General features: G+C 48.3%; 1 protein-coding gene across 5 annotated transcripts in view; it reads right to left on the bottom strand.

Annotated features, from left to right (window-relative positions):
* CALR3 (calreticulin 3) overlaps positions 1-24388 on the bottom strand; it is a 45584-nt gene that overhangs the window by 13681 nt on the left and 7515 nt on the right. For 3 of the 5 annotated variants that reach the window (XR_012896760.1, XM_075903373.1, XM_075903372.1), the window contains 5 exons: positions 14651-14854; positions 12699-12793; positions 8638-8847; positions 647-760; positions 419-562 (listed from right to left, as the gene is read on the bottom strand). Coding sequence is in view for 4 of the 5 variants with exons in the window: in XM_075903373.1 (XP_075759488.1) it covers positions 419-562; positions 647-760; positions 8638-8847; positions 12699-12793; positions 14651-14854 (767 nt within the window). In the remaining variant the exon portion in view is untranslated. The remainder of the gene's footprint in view (positions 1-418; positions 563-646; positions 761-8637; positions 8848-12698; positions 12794-14650; positions 14855-24388) is intronic. The other 2 variants (XM_075903374.1, XM_075903375.1) reach the window with 2 other exon arrangements.

The raw sequence follows: 24388 nt of genomic DNA, 5'->3' as shown, positions 1-24388 counted from the left end.
TGAAAACTAGAGCCAATCAACAATTTTAAGCATCATTTTCGTTCTTAGGGACCCAGAATTAGTTAAGTTTGACTACATTTATTTCAGAAGCATTTTGGCTGTAGAGCAGTGAATAGCATCTATTCAATTTATCATTTTATAAAACAGTTTAGGTCCTTCATTTGTTAGTACATCTGGAGATAATTATGATCAAATGTTCAAAAAAACTACCTGAAATACATTTGGAATATGTTTGGCCTATTTGATAAATTTGGCTGAAAATAGCTATTGAAATGAGGGCCTGTTAAAAACATAGGTGTGATCTAACTTCCAACTCAGTAGATGAAGTGCATATGCGAGGACAGAATACATTGCTGCTTAGTGAAGGACAGGAAGCTCTTTAATTTTCAATTGTCTATAATAATTAAAAACAACTGACCTGCCAGAGGTCTAGTCCAATGATGCTAATGTTCTCATAACTATAGATATTGAAGTCTGGTGAATAGTTTGGGTTTTCAATCTGTGGATAGGGCCAAATGCCTTTATAATTTGGGTTATCAATCTTCCTTGGTTTCCATTCACCCTGCAACAAACCACATGGGCTGAATGCTGTCACCAAAAGAACAGTTAACTTGAACATGTTATGCATAAATAGAATGATTTATACCCTGTATAATGGATTCTTGATCATAGGAGGATACCATTCTCCATTTGTTGCATTATCCCAATCTTCAGGTTTCTCGGCACTAGTATCCAGAATGTATTCAGGTTCATCCCAATCCTTTAAAAATATCCAAAAGATAAAGCAAAATTATCTAGATTTTATATTCCTACTATGAGGCAAGATACCACATTGATTCCCCAACCAATTCAGCTGTGATTTTTTTTAATGTTATAAACAGAGTACAGAGATTATCTCCTTTTCAGAAAAAGGAAACCAATGACATACTGACTAAATCAGTACATATCAAGGAGCTCTTCACATACTCTGGCCAAGAGTCTGTTAATCTTGCACTAATTATACAGGAAAGTGAACAAACAACGCTATATAGAAAAAAATCCTGTTGCTTATGTACTGCATGTTACAGACTGATCTACAGACAGATCTGTTTTGCACTTGGTTCTGGTTGAAGCATAAGTAAGCGAGACACTGCGACTCCACTTTCAAGTAGGTTGATGATGTCATTCAGTCACATAGCAGGAAAAACTTTTTTATTTAGAGAGAGGTTTTTAAAACCTTGATTTGTTAAAGCTTGGGGCACGTCTACACTAGGAAATTATTTTGAAATAACTAAAATCAAAATAACTCCCAATTTAACAAAATCTAAATTAAATGTCTCCACTACGGGGAAGCATTGAAATTAGTCATCACTCTGGGGAACATGGACAGCATCAGGGATGCCGCCATGTGCTTCCCTAATGGGGGGGTGGGAGGCACGGCACCCCTGAATTCCCTGTTTATGCCTTTCATCCCCCATCCCTCCCTTCCCACCTCCCCTGCAAAGTAAATAATAGAGGCATTTGTTATAAAAACAGGACTGTTTATTGGGGGGAGACATAGAATGGGGGAGGGACTGGGTAAAGAACCTGGAATGGGGAAGGGGGCTCAAAGATTGGTCTAGAAATAGCACTTGCCTCCAGGTGTTCGGGATGCTTTGGCTGCCTTAGAGGTCCCATTGCCCAATAGTCTAAGGCCCCTGAGGAGGCTAGTAGAAGCCATGGTGGAGAGTGGCTGGTGGCCCACTCCATGCAGGACACCATGTGCTCCATCACCAAGGTGAGGGAGGAGCACATGGTGTTGTACTGGCTCACCAGCTGGTCCCAGGCAGCCTTCCTTTGCTCTCAGTTGGCTCAGCACTCCTCTTGGTTGGCTCAATGCTCCTGCCAGTTGGCAGCCCGCTCCTGGCACTTGTCCTAAAGTCCCCAGAGGAAAGACTGCAGGCAGCCTATCTGCTCACATATTAGGTCCTCCCAGGTGTGTTTCCTCCTGTGGATCCCATGGAGTTGGGTAGATGGCATGGGACATGGAGGACTCACCAAGCTTGCAGCTGGCCCAGCTGTGAAGAAAAGTTACAAGGGCAGTCATCACAAAAGACACTGTGTATGAAGCCTAGCTCTAATCTCTGAGCCAACACCAAAGGTCTTGGTTCAGTTGATGGCAAAGTGCTTCAGACAGGGCCATGTGTTGCTTAGACAGCAGGCACTTTCCTGCAGGGGCACAGATCTCCCAGGGGAGCACTGCAACACCCACGGCTCTGGGACAAGCCAGCATGGGAAGGTACTTGCCAGGCAAGGAACCTGAGGGCAGGGGGGTAGGATGAGGTGGCTCGGTTTCCTAGGTGTCCCGCACATGCCAAGTCCGGCACTGGTGACGTCCTACTGGAAGAGGAGGAGGGTGTTAGGGGAGGTGAGTGGCAAACTTCACTTGCCAGAGAGAGTGCTAATAGGTTCCCCTCCACTTCCTCCGCACAGCAGGTTCTCGTGCAGAGGATCAGTCTCCTCTGCATCACCATGCTTGACTGAGAGTGAATGCTGCCTGAGTGTGGGTATGACCGTGTTACTATGACCCAGACTTCTTAGTGGTAGCTTGTTGTGGGAAGGTGTCCCACCATGGAGGCTGGAATAAGGCAAGCCTCTCCAGGAACCTTGTGAGGACTGAGGGTTTCCTGTGTGAGAGCATCATAGAGCTGAATGCTCCAGACTGGTGCTCCATGTGTAGCCACATGCAGAGGCTGTTATGCTGCCCCCGCTGAGGGAGGAGCACACAGCCCCTCATAGCCTGTTGCCTGCCCCTGCCTGTAGATAGGGAAAGATATAGAACTCACCTGAAGTGCCTTCCCTGGGTTCCTCTGAAGCCTGGGAGACATCCTCAGAGGTGGGGACTGGCTCAAGAGAGAAGAGCAGGTCCTGGCTGGTGGGCATGGTTGCCTGGTTGACCTCCTCCTCCTTGTTGTGCATCTCCATGCCCTCCTATAGGCTAATGCTGGGCGTGGCCTGGCCAGACTCGACCACAACAGTAGGGGACATGACTGGCCCCCTACCAGGATGACATCCAGCTGATTGTAGTATCAACAGCTGTGTGGTTCCACCATGGAGAATCTCCTCTGCTGCCTGGCCTTGTGGTAGACCTGTTGAAGCTCTTTGATTTTCATCTGGCAGTGGTTAAGTGTGGTGTGCCCTGTTGGCCAGGTTGGATGTGATCCGGCCATAGACTTTGGCATTCCTTTCCCTGGTGCGGAGATCCTGGAGGTTGGTCTCCTCCCCCAGACCTCAATGAGGTCTAGGATCTCCACACCAGTTCAGGCTGGAGCTCTCCTGCGTCCCTGGCTAGTGGCAGCTAAGGGAGCAGCAGGAATGCTGGTAGCCATGGGAGGGTCTGCTGGAGCATTGGTTGCTGCTATGTCACATGGGATTCTCACCTTATGGGACAAGCCCTTCTCCTGCTGCCGGGACTTTTAACCTCCGCAGGAGGATAGGAGTAGTGGAGATGCCAGGTGTGGCCACAGAGGTCAGAGCTGCAGTTATAAGAGGCCGCCTAAGGCCAATTATTTTGAATTATCAGCACCAGAGCATCCACACTAACACTGTTTCAAAATAACTATTTTGAAATTAGCATAATTCCCCGAGGAAAGCAGGCATACAGATTTTGAAATAAGCAGCATTATTTTGAAATAACGGGCTTAATAGTATGGACACCCTGCTTATGAATTCAACCTAAGGGAGGTTATTTTGAAATAACATCCTAGTGTAGACCAGGGCTCAGAGTGGTCTACAGTGTTAGGCACTGTCAAATCAGAGAATTGGGTTCAGTCTCTTGTAATGGTCATTTATGTACTGGATTGTTGGAAATTGGGCTTGCTGGAAGGATCTTCTGATTAACTCCTTATCTCATTATGCATTTTACCTAATATGAATCTTAAGGTCTATTTGATTCTCTCCTCATATAAGCAACCCTCATCACCTTGTCATATAGAATGTCAAGAAAATTTCAGTTACTAACATAGGGTATGTCTACACTACAAAGTTAATTTGAACTAGCAGCCGTTAGTTCGAATTAACTTTAATAGGGGCTACACATACAAACCGCTAGTTCGAACTTAATTCGAACTAGCGGAGCGCTTAATTCGAACTAGGTCAACCTCTTTCTATGAGGAGTAACACCTAGTTCAAATTAAGTAGTTCGAATTAAGGGCTGTGTAGCCACTAGTTGGAGGCTAGCCCTTCCCAGGTTGCCCTGGTGGCCACTCTGGGCCAAACCAGGGAAACTCTTCTGCCCCCCTCCCAGCCCCGGAGCCATTAAAGGGGCACGGTCTGGCTACAGGGCTTGTGCCAGTCGCAAGCCTGCCAGCACCCAGCCAGCAGACCCTGCACCTGGCACGGCACAAGCCAGCCACCCGCTGACACCCAGCCCTCCGCCTCTTCCCAGGACCAGGCTGGTGGCTCCCAGGAGCCTGCCCAGGGCCGCAAGAAGCAGGCGCCCGCCTGGTCTAGTGTGGAGATCGTGGACCTCATCAAGATTTGGGGGGAGGCCTCCAAAGTCCCCAATCTCCACACTAGGCACAGGAAAGCAGCCGTCTAGGGCAGGATAGCTGCCAGCCTGGCCACCAAAGGCCACATGCGAACCCAGGAGCAGGTTTACATGAAAATCAAGTTGGTCCAATGAGATCCCCGACCCTGAGCCTTGAGATTAGAACATAAGAACGGCCGTACCGGGTCAAACCAAAGGTCCATCTAGCCCAGTAGCCTGTCTGCCGACAGCGGCCAACACCAAGTACCCCGGAGGGGATGGACCGAAGACAATGACCAAGCGATTTGTCTCGTGCCATCCATCTCCAGCCTTCCATAAACAGAGGCCAGGGGCACCATTTCTACCCCCTGGCAAATACCACTCCATGGACCCAACCTCCATGAATTTATCTAACTTCTCTTTAAACTCTGTTATAGTTCTAGCCTTCACAGCCTCCTGTGGCAAGGAGTTCCACAGGTTGACTATGCGCTGTGTGAAGAACTTTCTTTTATTAGTTTTAAGCGTGCTACCCATTAATTTCACTTGGTGTCCTCTAGTACTTCTATTATGGGAACTAATGAACTTTTCTTTATTCACCCTCTCCACACCACTCATGATTTTATATACCTCTATCACATCCTCCCTTCATCTCCTTTCTTCTAAGCTGAAAAGTCCCAGTCTCTTCAGCCTCTCTTCATATGGGACCTGTTCCAAAACCCTAATCATTTTAGTTGCCCTTTTCTGAACCCTTTCCAAGGCCAAAATATTTTTTTGAGGTGAGGAGACCACATCTGTACACAGTACTGAAGATATAGTACTGGGCTTAAACTGCAGCAAGGGAGGTTTTGGTTGGACATTAGGAAAATGTTCCTAACGGTCAAGGTGGTCAAACACTGGAATAAATTGCCCAGGGAGGTTGTGGAATCTACATCTCTGGAGATATTTAAGAGTAGGTTAGATAAATGTGTATCAGGGATGGTCTAGACAGTATTTGGTCCTGCCGTGAGGGCAGGGGACTGGACATGACCTCTCGAGGCCCCTTCAAGTCCTAGTATTCTATGATTCTATGATATGGCGTACCATAATTTTGTACTCCCCCCCCCCCCCCTTCCCCTGCTTCCCCCTTCCAGCTCCCTTCTCCCAGGTTTCCCCCTCCCCTCCCCTCTCCCACCTCCTTTTCCCAGTCTCCCCAGAGGTTAATCCCCCTCCCCACTCTAGTTTTGTTAAATAAAAAGAGTTTCTATTTTTTAACACGTGTCCTTTATTTTTTACATCAGGAAGGGGGCCTAGGGAGGGGTAAGTGGAAGGAGGTGAGGGAGGAATGGGGCACGAGTCCCTGATGGGGAGGACTGGAATGGCTCTGCGGGCTCCTTGGGGTGGAAGCTCTCTTGCATGGCCTCCTGGATCCTGACAGCCCCCCGATTGACCCCCCCCCAGATGGCAGCCTGCGGCAAGTGCAGCTGAGCTGATGGCTGAGTGCTGTGATGTGCCGAGTGTGGGCACTCAGGGCACTCCCAAGACAAATGCTTCGCTGTCCCTCATCAAGATAGACAAGCAAGCGGGGAACCCTGAGAACTGTCTGTCCGGAGTGGGGGTCGGGTCCCTTTAAGCACAGCCCTTGGCTAGCCTGAGGCAGCAGCTCCACACTCTAAGTCCTAACCTGATGCCCTGCCAGCACTGGTTCCGGCCAGCCTTAACTTCGGTTCAGGGTCCACTCAATGTGGACATACTATTTTGAATTAGCAAAACGCTAAGTTGAATTAGTTTTTAGGTCTAGATGCACTAATTTGAATTATCTTAGTTAATTCGAAATAATTCGAATTAAGTTAGTTCAAATTAGTGCTGTAGTGTAGACATACCCACAGTGTGTATATCTGTGGAATGGATGGGGCATCTTGGTTCCAGGCCAACTTTGGTACAGTGATGTGAAGCATTGCAGCTGGGTATCTCCCAATTTAGGTTTGCTGTAAAGCACCTGAGTCAAATAATCATATTTTCATGACTTGCAGCTGCTAGACACAAAGAACGCCCTTGCCAAGAGAAGTTTCTCCAGGCTCAATTTGACTATGTATTTGAAGTAGCTCTACGTATTGATATGAAGAGTACCGTATTTTCCGGCGTATAGGGCGACTGGGTGTATAAGACGACCCCCTATCTTTTTAATTAAAAGATAGGGTTTCATCTTATACCCCAGCGCCCCTCCGCCTCCTTTGCTCCCGGTGTCCCTGGTCTGCTGGAGATGGTCCCCAGCAGACCAGAGGCACCGGGAGCAAAGCCGCCAGGAGCGCCTGGGCTGCCCCCCCCCCCGCCGGAGCCCCTCCGCGGCTTTGAAAGCCTCGGGGGAAGCCGGCGGGGGGGCATCCCAGGCGCGCATGGGCTGCCCCCCCGCCGGAGCCCCTCCGCGGCTTTGAAAGCCTCAGGGGAAGCCGGCGGGGGGGCATCCCAGGCGCGCATGGGCTGCCCCCCCGCCGGAGCCCCTCCGCGCCGCCGCGGAGGGGCTCCGGCGGGGGGGCAGCCCATGCGCGCCTGGGATGCCCCCCCGCCGGCTTCCCCCGAGGCTTTCAAAGCCGCGGAGGGGCTCCGGCGGGGGCGCAGCCCAGGCGCGCCTGGGATGCCCCGCCGCCGGCTTCCCCCGAGGCTTTCAAAGCCGCGGAGGGGCTCCGGCGGGGGGGCAGCCCATGCGCGCCTGGGATGCCCCCCCGCCAGCTTCCCCCGAGGCTTTCAAAGCCGCGGAGGGGCTCCGGCGGGGGCGCAGCCCAGGCGCGCCTGGGATGCCCCGCCGCCGGCTTCCCCCGAGGCTTTCAAAGCCGCGGAGGGGCTCCGGCGGGGGCGCAGCCCAGGCGCGCCTGGGATGCCCCGCCGCCGGCTTCCCCCGAGGCTTTCAAAGCCGCGGAGGGGCTCCGGCGGGGGGGCAGCCCATGCGCGCCTGGGATGCCCCCCCGCCGGCTTCCCCCGAGGCTTTCAAAGCCGCGGAGGGGCTCCGGCGGGGGCGCAGCCCAGGCGCGCCTGGGATGCCCCGCCGCCGGCTTCCCCCGAGGCTTTCAAAGCCGCGGAGGGGCTCCGGCGGGGGGGCAGCCCATGCGCGCCTGGGATGCCCCCCCGCCAGCTTCCCCCGAGGCTTTCAAAGCCGCGGAGGGGCTCCGGCGGGGGCGCAGCCCAGGCGCGCCTGGGATGCCCCGCCGCCGGCTTCCCCCGAGGCTTTCAAAGCCGCGGAGGGGCTCCGGCGGGGGGGCAGCCCATGCGCGCCTGGGATGCCCCCCCGCCGGCTTCCCCCGAGGCTTTCAAAGCCGCGGAGGGGCTCCGGCGGGGGCGCAGCCCAGGCGCGCCTGGGATGCCCCGCCGCCGGCTTCCCCCGAGGCTTTCAAAGCCGCGGAGGGGCTCCGGCGGGGGGGCAGCCCATGCGCGCCTGGGATGCCCCCCCGCCAGCTTCCCCCGAGGCTTTCAAAGCCGCGGAGGGGCTCCGGCGGGGGCGCAGCCCAGGCGCGCCTGGGATGCCCCGCCGCCGGCTTCCCCCGAGGCTTTCAAAGCCGCGGAGGGGCTCCGGCGGGGGGGCAGCCCATGCGCGCCTGGGATGCCCCCCCGCCGGCTTCCCCCGAGGCTTTCAAAGCCGCGGAGGGGCTCCGGCGGGGGCGCAGCCCAGGCGCGCCTGGGATGCCCCGCCGCCGGCTTCCCCCGAGGCTTTCAAAGCCGCGGAGGGGCTCCGGCGGGGGGGCAGCCCATGCGCGCCTGGGATGCCCCCCCGCCGGCTTCCCCCGAGGCTTTCAAAGCCGCGGAGGGGCTCCGGCGGGGGCGCAGCCCAGGCGCGCCTGGGATGCCCCGCCGCCGGCTTCCCCTGAGGCTTTCAAAGCCGCGGAGGGGCTCCGGCGGGGGGGGGGGGGGGGGGCAGCCCATGCGCGCCTGGGATGCCCCGCCGCCGGCTTCCCCCGATGCTTTCAAAGCCGTGGAGGGGCTCCGGCGGCGGGGCATCCAGTGTACAAGACGACCCCCGATTTTTGGGGGATGTTTTTTAACATCAGAGGTCGTCTTGTACGCCGGAATATACGGTAGTAACAAATCTGAGTTCAATTATAATAAAATAATCAGATATTTCTGACAAGTATGTACTTCTACAAAAATAACGGACAGAGGAATATTCAGGAAAAAGAAACTACCTCAGGCTTGACATCATTTGGATCATCAATTTGAGGTATATCATCCCAGTCCTTGGGTTTCTTTGCTGAAGGATGATTTATTTTCCTTGGCGGCAAGAAATCCCAATCATCTTCTAAATTGCCCGATTCAACTATTTCATTATCAATTTTCACTTCATAAGTCTGATCTGGTCTTAAAATCAGTGTGTATAAATGAGTGAATCCATCAACCTATAAATGTTAAAGAAAGGAAGTTAAATATTTTCTTCCGCCACTTGGAAGTACCACTAAAACATGTACCACTTTTAGAACCAATTTGCATTAGAATCACTTTAATGCAGAAAATCTTTACTATGTATTTTAGAGATGTGTGTCTGTCCATCTCTGAGTTCATTTGTTCAAGAACTCCTCTTAAATGGTAAAAAGTAGGACCACCAAATTTGGTATGTAGCTTCCTCTTATCATACCTTCAAGCAAGGAATGGGATATGCTTGGAATGCAATTATTTCTCATAAAAAATGAAAGGGGGGGGGGTCTGTAGAAGTGAGTTATACTGTAGAATGACCACAAGAGGGAAGTAAGGGGCCAGAGATGGGGACCAGGACAGCTACAACTCCATTGGGACAGCAGGCAGCAGGAACAGAGAAAGGGACAGCTATCTACTATATATTTTGTAGAGTTTGTTTGTGTGTCTGTATGTCTGTCCCGCATCCAGGGTACAAGCACCCCTCCTCCAGCTGTGCCCCCTGCAGTTGCAATGGCCATGGATAGGTGCTTCTTACTTAGCCCCAAGCTGCTGTGGTGACAGAGGGCTGGGGTTGCCCACTGTCCCCAGGGTAGCCCGCATACTGAATCTCACATCCTCAAAAAATCTCAGAGGGGTAGCTGTGTTAGTCTGTCACTTTAAAAACAATGAGTAGTCCTGTGGCAGGTTAGAGACTAAGAAAAATATATAATATCATGAGCTTTAATGGGCAAAACCCACTTCATCAGATGATGACCCGAAGAGGAATAAACAGAAACCAAGTATTTTATAATAGAAAAAAGGTACCTGTCAATTGTAGGACCTGTGCTAATGAAGCTAATAAAGTGGGCTAGAAGTGTCCCATACTTAACTTTTGATTAAAAAATGAGGTGTTAAAGGTAGGGAAGACTGGCTTTATAATGTGATTAATGTCTCCCTCTCTGTAATTGGCTGGTGAAATTCCTTTGTACAAGAATGACTACTTTTAAATCCATTATTTGAGTGCCCAGGCAGGTTAAAATGTTCCCCTACAGGTTTATGTGTGTTATCATTTCTGTTGTCTTTATCAGGCATTCTTAACACTTAAATGCCCACCTGGGGAAGTGAAAAAATAGATTGGCAGAGCCAAACAAGTTCCCAGGAATTTACTTCTCCAAGACAGGCCCAACAAGGAAAATAACACCACTGGTCATCAGCTAGGCCACATCTACACTAGATCTGTAAGATTGGCTTAAGGCAGTGGTCCCCAACCTTTTGAGGTTGTAGGGCACCAGGGGGCGTGGCCGTTGGCCCGCCAGGGGGCGGGGACACTTGCGCACCCGGGGGCGGGGCCCCCCCTAGCCGCGCGCCCGGGAGCCGGGGCCCCCCCTAGCCGCGCGCCCGGGGGCCGGGGCCCCCTCCAAGGGCCGCGCGCCCGGGGGCCGGGGCCCCCTCCAAGGGCCGCGCGCCCGGGGCCGGCACTCCCCCCCTCCGCCGAGTGCCACGCGCCCGGCGCTCCCCCCCCGCCGCGCGCCCGTGCGCCATGTGCCCGGGGCCAGTGCCCGTGCTGGGGACCACGGGCTTAAGGTATGCAACTCCAGCTACATAAATATGTAGTCAGAACTGGCTTACCCTAAGCCAGGCATGGCAGTGAGGAGTACAGGCACCAGCTGGAGCTGATCTCAGCATTCCATTTACAAGTCTATACTAGAACCGCTAAATCAAATGTCAGAATGTTGATATCTGGCATAGTGAGTGAAGACGTGCCCCATACAGCCCCCCAGCACCACACTGACAATCTGCAACCTATCCTGGAAAACGATCGCTCACTCTCACAAGCCTTGGGAGACAGACCAATCCTCGCCTACAGACAACCCTCCAACTTGAAGCAAATACTTTCCAACAGCCACACTTCACACCTGAGATACACTCACCCAGGAACCTATCCCCGCCAACTCTATTCACATATTTATACAAGTGACACCATCATAGGACCTAATCACATAAGCCACAACATCAGTGCTCATATAACTGCACAACCTCTAATATATGCCATCTAATGTCAGCAATGCCCCTCTGCCATGTATATTGGCCAAACTGGACAGACTCTATGACAAAGGATAAATGGACATAAATTAGACATCAGAAATGGCAACACACATAAACCTGTAGGGGAACATTTTAACCATTTTAAACTTTTCCGTTAAAAGCATTTGCGGAAAATCATGCCAGTCTAGACATAGCCAAGGAGTCCCATGGGACCTTAGAGACTTGTGAATGGCACCTCAAATCTTGCCTTTGAAATGATAATTGTCATAAATTTGGCATTAGGATTCTTTGCAGGATTATGCAAGATAAAGTCTAGTTAAAAATCTTTAAGTCAAGAAATATATCTGACTTTGAAAAAGTAGCAAGAGAAAACAGTAAGCGAGTCTACATTTTAAATGTGAAACATCTGACTATTCCTTCTTTGTGAACGTCTCTGTCTTGAGAAGGGAAAGCTTTGAACTGTTCCTGGCTTACTCTTCTGTATGGCAGTCAGATCAGCACTGATGGGCTACGTCTACATTGGCATCCCTTTCTGGAAAAGGGATGCTAATGAGACGAGTCGCAATTGCAAATCCGCGGGGGATTTAAATATCCCCCGCGGCATTTGCATTTACATGGCTGCCGCTTTTTTCCGGCTTGGGGATAAGCCGGAGAAAAGCGCCAGTCTAGACGCGATTCTCTGGAAAATAAGCCCTTTTCCGGAGGATTTCTTATTCCTACTTGAAAGTGCCTACTTGACTTGAAAGTAGGAATAAGAAATCCTCCGGAAAAGGGCTTATTTTCCGGAGAATCACATCTAGACTGGCGCTTTTCTCCGGCTTATCCCCAAGCCAGAAAAAAGCGGCAGCCATGTAAATGCAAATGCCGCGGGGGATATTTAAATCCCCCGCGGATTTGCAATTGCGACTCGTCTCATTAGCATCCCTTTTCCGGAAAGGGATGCCAATGTAGACGTAGCCACGGAGTCCAGAGTAAGCACTGTCTATCCTGGCTTGCCCATAGGAAGTATTATAATGCAGAGAGCATAACGTTGATAGTCATGGAAAGGACATAAAAATACAAAACCTCCTACCCACAATCCAAAAATACTTTCCTAATTTACATCCCAGACAAAAACAAAGGTAAGTTATGGTATCAGTCACTTATAGGTGAAAATCTTTACAGGGATGTTATAACTATACCAAAAGAAAGCATTACAAATCCAGGAAATTCACAGTTATGATTATACTTAAAAATCCAAACATGTTGATTTGTCTTCTGTACCCCAATTTTCATATAACTTAAAAACTACCGGAGTGGGGGGAAGTGACGCAAAACAAAGATACTTACTTCAGCTGCCATTTGATGCTTGCGCTGAAGCATATAATTTAGTTTCACAGGGCCACTTGGTGGCACTGATCTACTTGTCACCCCCTAAAGCTAGCCCTGCATCAGCAACCCCCCCCAACTCATCCCATGACCACCCTTGGCTGAGACACATTGATTTAAATGAGTTAATGTACCCCCTAAAGGTATGCACACTGGTAATGGTAGTAGAGACCTAGTGATGTAAGCTTGGAGGATATACCGTATTTTGCAGACAAAACAATGAGATTGAATCCGTGCTTTAAAATGCAAAATTGAACTCAGCTTTAATTACTGAGTTGCAATTAGTGCCTTTACAATGTTTTTAGTATGACAGACTTTTAAATTATTAGTTAGTGAAAGAGCCTGTTTAAAGTTACCTAAATGCAGCTATTAGGTGAATTTCAACATAACTATTTTCAGGATCTTCAACAATCTTTAAAACTTTTTATATTCCAGTATTTACCTTGCATCTGATTTGTTTCTTGATTGGATGAGGTTTACTCTTGTAATTTAAAATAACATGGACTTTCTTTGTTTCAGATCCACAGATATCTGGTCCTATAAAAAAAGTCATACTGTCTATTCTTTTTATACACATAGGCTACGTCTAGACTGGCCCCAAATTCCGGAAAAGGGATGCAAAGCAGGTAAGTCAGCATAGGGAAATTTGAAGGAATTATTCAAAGTAGGAATAAGAGCTCCTCCGGAATAGGGCTTTATTCCGGAGGATCGGGCCAGTCTAGACGCTTTTTTCCGGCTTTTCCCCAAGCCGGAAAAAAAGCGGCGGACATGTTTATTTAAATCCGCGGGGGATATTTAAATATCCCGCGGATTTCCCTATGCTGACTTACCTGCTTTGCATCCCTTTTCTGGAATTTGGGGCCAGTCTAGACGTAGCCATACAGCTTATTTCATATCTTTTTTATTCATGTCATCCCTCAATACCATAGGTCACTTGATCAATTCCCATTTCTGTTCCCATTGCTTCTCTTCCAATTTCTAGATTAGCCTCACAGTTATACTCTGATTTTACTAAGATAACAAAGTGTGCTGGGGGGGGGGGGGGGGGGGAGGCACTACCCAGAGTATCAATTCATGACAAAATGCTTAGAGACTGAGTTGCCACAGCTCAAGACTGGGGTTCCTTCACTACCAGGCTACTGCACTAGGCTACACAGCATAGGAAGGAGGTGGGCAGCCCTCAGCGGAGATAGAACAGTTTAAGAACCCTCCCCAATGTAACCCATTCCACTGGCCCTGCTGCTGCAGCCCCCTCGGGGAGCACCCCGGCTACCTTCAAGGAGCAGCCAGTAACAGGGCACTGGAGCCCATACAGCCCCAGCTAGCCTCACAACTGCCCTTATTCCTACACCTCCTCACCACCTGCCCTCTCTCCTGCACTCCCACCCCCCGCCCTGAGCCTTTCACCCCCCCCACCCTGAATCCTGCACTCACTGCCTGCCCTGAGCCCCCGCTGCCAATTCCTGCTCCTTCCACACCCTGCTCTGATTCCTGCACACACCATACTCTCCCCTGAAACCTCCCACATACACATCCCAACCCCCTGCCCTGACTCCTGCACTCCCGGCCTTAAATCCCCAAAAGGACCCAAGCAATGCTGGGTAAATCCTTTAGTATAAATATACTAGAAGATTTATCTGGTGTTGCTTGGGACCTTAATTTTTATTTTTCCTCATTTAAATCATTATTCTGGAGTGGGGCTGGTGATGAGAAGACTTCTCCAGACTTCTTTCACCACAGCAACTTGGGGTCAGGTGAGAAGCACCTTTCCATGGCTGCTACAGCTCCAGCATGCAGTTGGGGGAGAGGTGCATGTCCCCTGGCTGGGGCAAGTCCAAGTGTGCCTACACCCTGTACTCCCCAACCAGAGTGAGGAATGCAGCACACAATGCACTTTGCCCTTGCTTCCTGATAAAGGGGAACAGCCAGAAATATTCCTGTATGAATCTGGGGAACCTAGTCCCCCCCCAACCTCCCTAAAGGGTGCCTTGGGGGTGGGAGGGTCGGGGCTGGGGCAGTCCAGGATCAGGAGAGGGGCTCCTGCAGCTAGACCCTTTCTGCCTGGTGATTCTGTCTCTCTTTTCTGTATTGTTTTATGAGAATATCAAATCATTTATAATTATAATACGTATTTTGACAATTCATGCTTAAAAATATTTGAACCAGATAGATGCTGAATTGCTGATCAGTCACAGCATTTTTTACCTTTTCAGGGAAGTCTTGCATTAAATCTTTTGCTGTATCAGTTCTGGATTTGTCTCTGAATAATTGTGCAGCTATTGTGACAATATTTTAGCAATGCACATGTCCTATATAGGTGCTACAGGACTCCTTGTCACTTTTGCAGATCCAGACTAACACGGCTACCCCTCTGATACATGTAACTAAACTCACCAAACATAATGTAATACTGTGAATCTCCACTCATATTTTTCTGATCCAAGTTTGAGGAAAAGACCTTAACGTATCCACCACCACAATCTATTTTCTGCTCATGTTTTACTGTATATTGAATGACCAGAGATCTTCCTTTATTGTTAAATGGTTTAAATCGTGATGAAATGGCATAAAATTTAGAATTTTCGGTAGTTTGCAGACCTATAAAACATTAATATTTACATATGGTAACATAATACTTACGATTTTATCAATAGCATATAAAAACAAAACAGATTTTAATTACGTTAGAATAGGAATCCAGAACATCTCTGTGAAGGCAAATAGATTTTGAATCAATATTAATTTATGAACTGGATGGATGCAAAATTTGCTGTGGAAATCATGGGTTCAACTGTCTTCATTTAAATTTAAAGTAGGGGACATTCTCATGTAATTTACACTGTTATAAATTCAGAGTAACTCTGTGGCTTACATCTCACGCTTTACATCAGTGTAATGTAAATGTTGACAAAACATCACAAAAAGAATGACATAACAAGAGAGTTTTAAATGAAATCACAAAAAACAGCACTTAATATGTGATAATTTGTATAAAGAGCACACAGCAAGGCATATTTTAATTTGTATCAGAAATGATACAGAAATATGGAAATAATCTATTAAAAGCCTTTGAGGGGGTCAACAAAGAGGGGAAGAAGGGCGATTCAGGGAATATAGATAGTGTACTTGGACTTTCAGAAAGCCTTTGACAAGATACTCATCGAAGTATCTTATTTCATGACTTAAACTAGTCATGAAATAAGAAAGAAGATTCTCTTATGAATCAGTAACTGGTTAAATATACAGTTGGACCTCCCTGGTCTAGCACTCTCGGAACTTGAGTGGTCTGGCCTGACTGTGCTATCCTAGGGAGCTGCCAGCCTCCCAGCCAGGCTCTCCTCCTGGCCGCTAGTCACAGCTCCCAGGTTCCCCTCCGTAGCCAGACAGGAACCCCCTTGTAACATCCATTTTTGCTTGCCTGAAGCATACAGGGCACACAGAGCAGAAGGCCCAGGCTGTGTAACCGTGAATGGCTGTAAACAGAGATACGCCAATTGCTAACCAAGAGGCTGCCAAGGAGTGCCCTTGACTAAAACCCATATTAATACGAACACACATCCATCCGCGGAGGGAGGAATCTCTCGCCCAGTAAAAAATGTCTAGTGCTCACAATTTAGTTATCTCTCTTGCAAGTGTAAATTAACTTGAAACTTGCTTGTAAGAACTGGCGCCACAAAACGAACCAGTACAATTCAGCATCTTAAATAAAAAAAAAGGATACGGGCCCCCCGGGGTATACAGATGGGTCCAGCAGCGCATTTTCTCTGAGTGTCAATCTACCATCTATCTGCTGGTCAGGTTTGGTGTTTGATCTCCCGAGGTTCCAAGGGGACGCCCACCTCGTATTCGTCTTTCCTAGAAATTAAGAGACCGGCCCTGGCCTAACACGCTAAAGTCAAAAGGCACAGAAAGGGGTAAAAATTGTACCTGGATGTGGTCCTTTGTTTAAGTATATATATACATAAACTTAAAGCTCTTTAAAGATTAAGCTGTCACTTGGTATCATTATTTCTATTTTCTATCTTTATTTTCTTTGTAACCATTTTTAAAATCTGTATTTGTTAGCATTTAAAAAATAAAGCAATAGCCATTGTAACCATATGCTTTTATAAGTCTTTTAATAAACCTGTAACTGTTTAAGTTTTAACCTAACTCCTTCAGTTGTTGTAACAAAACCAAGCACAATTTAAAAAAACTTCAGCCGGTCATAAAGGGACAGACATAAGGAAAGCTTGGGCGTTTGGATCTGTGTCACTCCCAGGTAACAAGATCCGTTGGGGCACCTTTCCAGCCTTTCCCAGGCTGCCCGCTGCGAAGGAACTTTGTGTTCTAGCAGTTAAAATCTAAGGTGTAATAAGCTCTTCCTATATAACGGGGCGTCTGTTGGCCTGCTGGCTACCCTCTGTAATGGAACCCCGGTCCTAGCAGTAAAAACACAAACGTTAAACCTTTTCTCAAAAACATACACACACACACTGCCCTAACCGTCGGCTAACACCCTCCTGACTGTTGACCTCATTGTTGATCCCACCTCCTGGGTCCCACTCCTGGCCCCAGCCAGGCTCCCAGCCACTGGCCTGGCTCCACTCCCAGTCCAGCTATGTTACCAGCTGCCACCCCACCCCATCCCCCTTGCCGCAGTCCTGCTCCTGGTGTGGCTTCCTGGAAATGGTGTCTGGACTCCCAGCCATCGGTGTCCACTTCCAGCTGCCAGGGCCCTCTAGTCCAGCAACATCCATGGTCCTGCTGAACCACGGATGTTGCTGGACCAGAGACTCCTGAATCAGAGTGGTTTATATTTTTTTTAAAAGCAGGAAAAGCAGTTTCAGAGTGAAAACAAGTAAATAGCAGTGTCTCCCCAAAGGACATGAACTGGGACCAGTACTGTTCAAGGTATTCATAAGTGATCTGGAGAAATGAGCAGTGAGAAGGCAAAATTTGCAGATGATACAAAATTATTTGAGTTAGGTCCAAAGCTGATTGTGAAGAATATCAGAGGACTCTCACAAAACCAAGTAACTGGGCCCAGGGCCATCCCCTAGGGCAGCAGTGGCCAACCAGTTAGACACTAAGGCTATGTCTACACTGGCATCCTTTTCCGGAAATGCTTAAAACGGAACAGTTTTCCGTTATAAGTATTTCCAGAAAAAGTGCATCTACATTGGCAGGATGCTTTTGCGGAAAAGCACTTTTTCCGGAAAAGCGCCCGTGGCCAATGTAGACGCGCTTTTCCGGAAAAAAGCCCCGATCGTCATTTTCGCGATCGGGGCTTTTTTGCGGAAAAGACTACTGTGCTGTCTACACTGGCCCTTTTCTGGCATAGTTTTTCCGGAAAAGGACTTTTGCCCGAACCGGAGCAGCATAGTTTTTCCAGAAAACACTGACAATTTTACAGTAGATCGTCATTGCTTTTCCGGAAAAGCAAGCGGCCAGTGTAGACAGCTGGCAAGTTATTCCGAAAGAGTGGCTGCTTTTCCGGAATAAGAGGCCCAGTGTAGACACAGCCTAAGGGTACGTCTAAACTACAGGCTTTTGTCAACAGAGGCTTTGTTGACAGATACAGTCGATAAAGCCTCTGTCAAAAAAAAAAGAACATCTAGACTACAGCCAGTTCTGTTGACAAAGCAAGCCACTTTTTCGACAGTCTAGACTCTCTCTTTTGAAAAAGCAGTGTGGATGCAATAGCGCCTTTTTTCGACATAACTCTGTCAAAAAAAGGTGTTATTCCTCTTAGAATGAGGTTTACCGCCGTTGATAAAACTGCCGTGTTCTGTCGACTCACTGTCAACAGAACTCGGCAGAAGTGTAGACGGAGGTATAGTTTTGTCAACAAAAGCCCACTTTTGTTGACAAAACCCTGTAGTCTAGACACACCCTAAGAGCCAAAATAGCCATAGATAGTAGTGCAAAGAGCTACCCACCCCTCTCCCAGAGCCAGGCAACCCCAGATTATTTTATTCTTTTATTAACGTGGGTCTCACCAGATACCAGATGCCGCAGCCACACTCTTCTCCCTCCAGGCGCTGGGGCATGTGCAAAGAGTGGCCATGAACTGTCCTGGCATGCAGCTCCAAAAGGCAATCCAATGTTCCACTGAAGGCAGGTGCTGCCGTCCCCTCCCCAAATCCCGGACATTTTTTATGTTTTAAATAAAGCTGGGAAAGAGACATATTTCTCTGAGCAAAGAGCTGCATGTGGCCAGCCCCGTCCTAAGGGGGCGGGGGACCTGCAGCAACCCTCACCTGTACCTCAGGAGTGAGGCCCAGGGCAGCCACCGTAGGCCAAGCACTGCCTGCACCTTCCCTTTCTCTTCCTCCTTACCCTTCCCTTGAGCAATTCAAGCTGGAGATTACCAGGGAGCCTGGCATGGGGTGGCAGCAGAGGTCTCCCCTGCACTCACTGCAGTGGTGGGAGCCAGAGTGGCCCAGCAGCCTGCTCTGCTCTGCCACACTGCCCTCTCCCACCACCACAGTGAAGCCAAGCACAGAGGGCGGTGGGACAGAGCAGGCTGCCAGGATGCTCTGGCTCCCGCCACCAAGGTGAATCCAGGCTGCTGCCTCATGTCAGGCCCCAGGTAATTCTTTGGGTCACCCTGGGACTCAGTCATAAGACCATTGAGGTGGCCACTGTGGGGCAATTGCCTCAAACTGTCTTAGGGACAGGACAGCTCTGATTGGTCACAAAAATGACATATGAAATTCAGTGCTGATAAATGCAAAGTAATGCACATAGAGAAAAAATAATCCTAGCTATACATACAGAATGGTGGAGTCTAAATTAGCTGTGACCATTAAAGAAAGAGATCATAGGGTCATTGTAAGCAAACAATCCACATCTGCTCAATGCACAGCAGCAGTCAATAAAAAAAATCAAATAAAATGCTAGGAACCTTTAGAGAAGAGAGAGATAAGACAGAAAAAAATATAACCACTATATAAATCCATGGTATGCCCACATCTTGAATATTGTGTGTGCAATTCTGGTCATCTCTTCTCAAAAAAGATATACAGGTTGGACCTCTTTGGATCTCCTAGGGAGATTGCTTCCCTCCTGGGCTCCCCTATCAGCCCTGTTCACTGGCACTGGCTCCAGATAGGGCTGTGCTCCCTGCCACACCAACCCAGCTTATGTTGCACTCTGGATCCTGGCCAGCCCCAGTCCCAGCAGAGCTCTCTGGTCCAGCAAGATGCTGCCAGACCAGAGAGTCCTGGATTTCAGAGGTTCAGCTTGTATTGGAATTTTAAAAGAACAAAGAAAAACAATAAAAATGTTTATGTGTATGGAACAGCTTCCCTATGAGGAGAGGGTAGGCTCTGGACATACTGGTTGCTATAGAACTTGGCTCCTGAATGGATTCCATGATGAGTTCTACGCTTATCCTGCTATGGCATTTGCATGGATAACAAAGGGAAAAAGGGCATAAAAAGATTGTTTACCATCATTTTCAACTGGGGTGGGGTGAAAGAGATGAGTGCATTGTAGTGCAGGGAGTAGGGAGGGAGGAGATGGGTATTGACAACACGTACCAGAACACCCACTGCACTACGTTGGTCCCATCCAGCACTGGGAGCCTAACTGTGCAGCAGGAACTGTGGGATAGCTACCCACAGTGCATTGCTATCAAAGTCAATGATAGCCACGTCAAACTTTTGCACATAGTGAGGACATGCATCATTGATTTTACTAAATCAGATGCTAAATAACATACCTTACTAAATTTGACTTTATCTCTCAGTGTAGACAAGGCCTATATTTTCACCTCCTTATCTCAGTCACATCAAATATAAGTTGTTTTTTTCATTTTTCAGATCCTACAAATTCTGTATCCACTCTATATATTATCTCATTCACTATCAAGCTGATGATATCAAGCTCACTTCTCATTTGCCCATAATACCAACCTCCATCCCCTACTTGTTAAATTTTTAAATACTTGTGTTTAAAGCACTCCCATGCTCCCCATCACCTTGGGTCCTTTCTTGGATTGAGAACTGGTTAAAAGACAGGAAACAAAGGGTAGAAATAAATGGTAAATTTTCAGAATAGAGAGGGGTAACTAGTGGGACTAATCCTTTTCAACTTATTCATAAATGATCTGGAGAAAAGGGGTAAACAGTGAGGTGGTAAAGCTTGCGGATGATACCAAACTGTTTAGGACAGTCAAGACAGAAGCAGACTGTGAGGGACTCCAAAAAGATCTCACCAAACTAGGCGATTGGGCAACAAAACGGCAAATGAAATTTAATGTGGATAAGTGTAAAATAATGCACATTGAGAAAAATAACCCCAACTATACGTACAGTATGATGGGAGCTAATTTGGCTATGACAAATCAGGAAAGCGATCTTGGAATTATCGTGGATAGTTCTCTGAAAACTTCCACACAGTGTGCAGCGGCGGTCAAAAAGGCAAATAGGATGCTAGGAATTATTAAGAAAGGGATAGAAAATAAGACACAGAATATCTTACTGCCCCTGCATAAAACTATGGTTCGCCAACATCTTGAATACTCATAGAATCATAGAACCATAGAGCTGCAAGAGTCCTCAGAAGCTCATCAAGTCCAGCCCCCTGCTCTAGGCAGGACCAATCCCAACTAAATCAACCCAGCCAGGGCTTTGTCAAGCCGAGACTTAAACACCTCTAGGGATGGAGACTCCATTACTTCCCTAGGTAATCCATTACAGTGCTCACCACCCTCCTAGTGAAATAGTTTTTCCTAATATCCAACCTGGACCTCTCCCACCACAACTTGAGACCGTTGCTCCTTGTTCTACCATCTGTCACTACTGAGATCAGCCTCTCTCCATCCTCTTTGGAAGCTCCCCTCAGAAAGTTGAAGGCTGCTATCAAATCCCCCCTCATTCTTCGCTTCTGCAGACTAAACAGACCCAACTCCCTCAGCCTCTCCTCATAGGTCATATGCTCCAGCCCCCTAATCATTTTGGTTGCCCTCCGCTGGACCCTCTCCAATGCGTCCACATTACTTTTTGTAGTGGGGGGCCCAGAACTGAACACAGTACTCCAGATGTGGCCCCACCAGAGCCAAATAAAGGGGAATAATGACAGCCCTGGATCTGCTGGCAATGCTCCTCTTAATGCAACCTAATATGCCATTAGCCTTCTTGGCTACAAGGGCACACTGACTCATATCTGGCTTCTCATCCACTGTAACCCCCAGGTCTTTTTCTGCAGAACTACTACTTAGCTGGTTGGTCCCCAGCCTGTAACAATGCTTGGGATTCTTCCATCCCAAGTGCAGGACTCTGCACTTGTCTTTGTTGAACCTCATCAGATTCCTTGTGGCCCAATCCTCCAATTTGTCTAAAGTGACTCTGGACCCTATCTCTGCCCTCAAGCGTATCTACCTCTCCCCCTAGCTTAGGGTCATCTGCAAACTTACTGAGGGTGCAATCCATCCCCTCATCCAGGTCATTAATAAAGACACTGAACAAAACCGGTCCTAGAACCGAACTTTGGGGCACTCTGCTAGAAACCGCCTGCCATCCTGACATTGAGCCGTTGATCACTACTCGCTGGGCCCGGCCTTTTAGCCAGCTTTCTATCCATCTTACTGTCCATTTATCCAATCCACATTCCCTTAACTTGCTGGCAAGTATATTGTGGGAGACCATATCAAAAAACTTGCTAAAGTAAAGGTGTATCACATCCACTGACTTGCCCATATCCACAGAGCCAGTTACCTCATTATAGAAGCTAATCAGATTGGTCAGGCACGACTTGCCTTTTGTGAATCCATGCTGACTATTCCTAATCACTTTACTCTCTTCCAAGTGCCTCAAAATAGATTCCTTAAGGATCCCTTCCTTGGTTTTTCCAGGAACCGAGGTAAGACTGACCGGCCTATAGTTCCCTGGATCATCCTTCTTCCCTTTTTTGAAGATGGACACTACATTTGCTTTTTTCCAATCATCCAGGATTTCTCCCGATCTCCACAATTTTTCAAAGATAATGGCCAAAGGCTCCTTAATGACATGTGCCAACTCCCTGGGTACGCTCGGATGCATTAAGTCCGGACCCATAGATTTGTGTACGTTTAGCTTTTCTAAATAATTCCTACCCTGTTCTTTACCCACCAAGGGCTGTCCATCTTCATCCCATCTTGCTTCACTTAGCACATTAGTCCGGGAGCTGACCTTGTCCGTGAATACAGAGGCAAAGAAAGCATTGAGTACTTCAGCTTTCCCCACATCATCTGTCACTAGGTTACCTCCTTCATCCAGAAGGGGCCGCACACCCTCCTGATCACCTTATTATTATTATTAATATGCCTGTAGAAACCTTTCTTGTTATCCTTCACATCCTTAGCCAGTCGCAATTCCATTTGCGCTTTCGCCTTCCTGATAACCCCCCAGCATTCTCGAGCTATACATTTAAACCCCTCCCTAGTCATTTGTCCAAGTTTCCACTTTTTGTAAGCTTCCTTTTTGTGCTTAAGTTCACCAAGGATTTCCCCCATAAGCCAATTCAGTCTCCTAACATGTTTACCTCTCTTGCTATGCATCGGGATGGTTTCTTTCTGTGCCTTCAATAAGGCTTCTTTAAAATACTGCCAGCTCTCCTGGACTCCTTTCCCCTGCATGTTAGCATCCCAGGAGATTCTGCCTATCAGGTGTCTGAGGGAGTCAAAATCTGCTTTTCTGAAGTCGAAGGTCTGTATTTTACTACTCTCTTTTCTTCCTTTGGTCAGGATCCTGAAATCTACCATCTCACGATCACTGCTTCCCAGGTTGTCACCCACCTCTGCTTCCCCTATCAGTTCCTCCCTGTTTGTGAGCAGGTCAAGCTGCACACGGCCCCTGGTCGGATCGTTCAGCACTTGTACCAAGAAGTTATCCCCAACATTCTCCAAAAAAAAACCTTCCTCAATTGCCTGTGTACTGCCGTATTGGTTTCCCCAACAGATGTCAGGGTGATTCAAGTCCCCCACAAGAATGAGAGCCTGCAATTTGGAAGCTTCTCTCAGTTGTCCGAAGAAAGCCTCATCTTCCTGATTCGGTGGCCTGTAGTAGACTCCAACCACAACATCACTGCTGTTGTTTTCACCTCTAAACTTAACCCATAGATTCTCAACAGGTTTTTCTCCCTCTATATACTGGAGTTCAGAGCAATCATAGTGCTCTCTTATCTATAGTGCAACTCCTCCTTCTTTTCTCCCCTGCCTGTTCTTCCTGAACAGTCTATACCCTTCCATGGCAGCGCTCCACTCATGCGAGTCATCCCACCAAGTCTTGGTTATCCCAATGAAATCATATTTCTTGGACTGGGCCAGGGCCTCCAGTTCTCCCTGTTTGTTGCCCAGGCTTCTCGCATTAGTGTACAAACACCTCAGATAACCAGTTGATCGCCCTACCTTTTCCATTGGAGTCAGGGGTCCTCCTTTGTTGCTTTTTCCTTCCCAATGAAAATGCCAACTACTTAATTAGCTGATTATCTGCATTTTAACAGCCTTACACCAGACTACTTACTGCCAGCTGGCATGGAAAGGTGTCCTTCCTTGCAAGACAAAATAAGGCAGGCCTCTCCATAAGCCTTGAGAGAAGGATGAAAGAGTACTTCTATGAGAGCTTTATGGAGATGTGCCCAGAGAATTCCTGCTCCATCTCCAAACACATTAACAAACGTTTCTGAGGAGATGCCGCTGGTTAGGCACAGTGGCCGCCACAGATCACACCCAATTGCTTTAATCTACTTGTAGCATGAGAAAAACTGTGAAGTCATCAGAAGTGCCCTCCCCGCCACCACAACCCAGCAGCGAGATGTCCAGGAAGGAGGGGATTAGCTCCAAAGTTATAAAAAGGTCGTGACAGTAGGTGAGATTGAATGCTCCATTCGGCTGCTGGCCAGTCTCCTCCTCATCTGCACTGTCCTCCATGCTGCTGCCAGAGGAGTGTCTTGGGAGGAATCTATGAACTTGTTTGGGAAACTGGTAGGGTTCCCCCCTACCAGAATCCCATGAAGCTGTTTTTAGGTGATGATCCAGACCATTCATTTGCCTCCTTTGTCTTCTGGTATGCCTGTCTGAGCTACTTTATTTTGACACAGCACTGTTGGGCATGGGTGGCAGGTGAAGGCCCAGCTGTGGAAGGCAGCAAAAGCACCATTCCTTCC

This window comes from Pelodiscus sinensis, chromosome 19 (genome assembly GCF_049634645.1).
Source record: "Pelodiscus sinensis isolate JC-2024 chromosome 19, ASM4963464v1, whole genome shotgun sequence".
Classification (NCBI taxonomy): Eukaryota; Metazoa; Chordata; order Testudines; family Trionychidae; genus Pelodiscus; species Pelodiscus sinensis.
This window is presented reverse-complemented; position numbering and strand designations above follow the sequence as displayed.